Source organism: Lactuca virosa, chromosome 8, assembly GCF_052849685.1.
Source record: "Lactuca virosa cultivar CGN04683 chromosome 8, Lactuca_virosa_CGN04683_v6, whole genome shotgun sequence".
Lineage (NCBI taxonomy): Eukaryota > Viridiplantae > Streptophyta > Magnoliopsida > Asterales > Asteraceae > Lactuca > Lactuca virosa.
In genome coordinates this window covers 59,474,014-59,474,988 of record NC_136433.1, presented here as the reverse complement: position 1 = coordinate 59,474,988, position 975 = coordinate 59,474,014, and the positions used below count along the sequence as shown (strand labels likewise).

At 41.7% G+C, this 975-nt stretch overlaps 1 protein-coding gene across 1 annotated transcript; it reads right to left on the bottom strand.

Annotated features, from left to right (window-relative positions):
• Positions 1–228: 228 nt before the first annotated feature.
• Positions 229–975, bottom strand: LOC145130401 (uncharacterized). The gene has a single exon (XM_079065204.1). It carries the CDS (start codon positions 973–975, stop codon positions 229–231), a length of 747 nt encoding a protein of 248 aa, XP_078921330.1.

Genomic DNA, 975 nt, shown 5'->3' with positions numbered 1-975 from the left:
CTGCCATTTTTACCTGATGATAACCTTTGTATGCATTCTGTTCGATTTCTGGAAGGGGTAACTATCTTTTGGGCACGCTTTGTTGTGATCAGTGTAATCAACGCACATTCGCATCGTACCATCTACAATTTTTGCCTTACACTGGGTTGGCAATCCATTTCGGGAATTGTGTTGCTCCCATGACTCCTGCCTCTACCAACTCCTTAACGTCCTTATTGACTATTTCTTTCATTTTTTGTGAATTATGTTTTTCTTCTGCTTGATAGGTATATATGATGGGTTGATGTTCAAATGATGCGCTATTACCGATCTGGGGATCCCTGTCATGTCCACGGGTTTCCACGCGAATATGTGTGCATACTCCTTCAATACGACAACTAGACCTCTTCGTAAAGCTTCAGGCAGTTCAGAACCCATTTTAATCTTCTGGTCTTTGTACTTCTTAGAGATAACTGCTTCATCGGTATCCACCAAGGAACTTCTTTCTTCGAACATTGGTTCGCTCAGGTTGGGGTGGACAACGTGACTACGTTCGGGTGGGCCCTCCTCAATAGAAAATTTGAGTAGACCACGAACTTCTTTCTTCAACATCACGCTTTGGACTATTGCAATGCCCTCCTCAGTAGGAAATTTGAGTAGACCATGAACTGTGGATGGGACTGCTTGTAATTTCCACAGTCCGATTCCCCATAACAGCATATTATAAAGAGAGGGCGCTTTTATCATGATAAACTCTGTTAGGATTGTTTTTTGAATACTACCTTTATAGTCTTCTAGTGTGAAAGGTAGCGAGATTTGCCCCATTATCCATACAGATTGGCCAGCAAAGCCTAGTACCGGTGATATGGCTGACTTGAGATACTTGTGGACATCTTTGGGTAATCCTCTCAGGAAAAGCTTATATATTATGTTGACAGATTTCCCATTGTCCACATAAACTATTAGAATCAAAGTCCTTCCTATGGCTACCTTCAT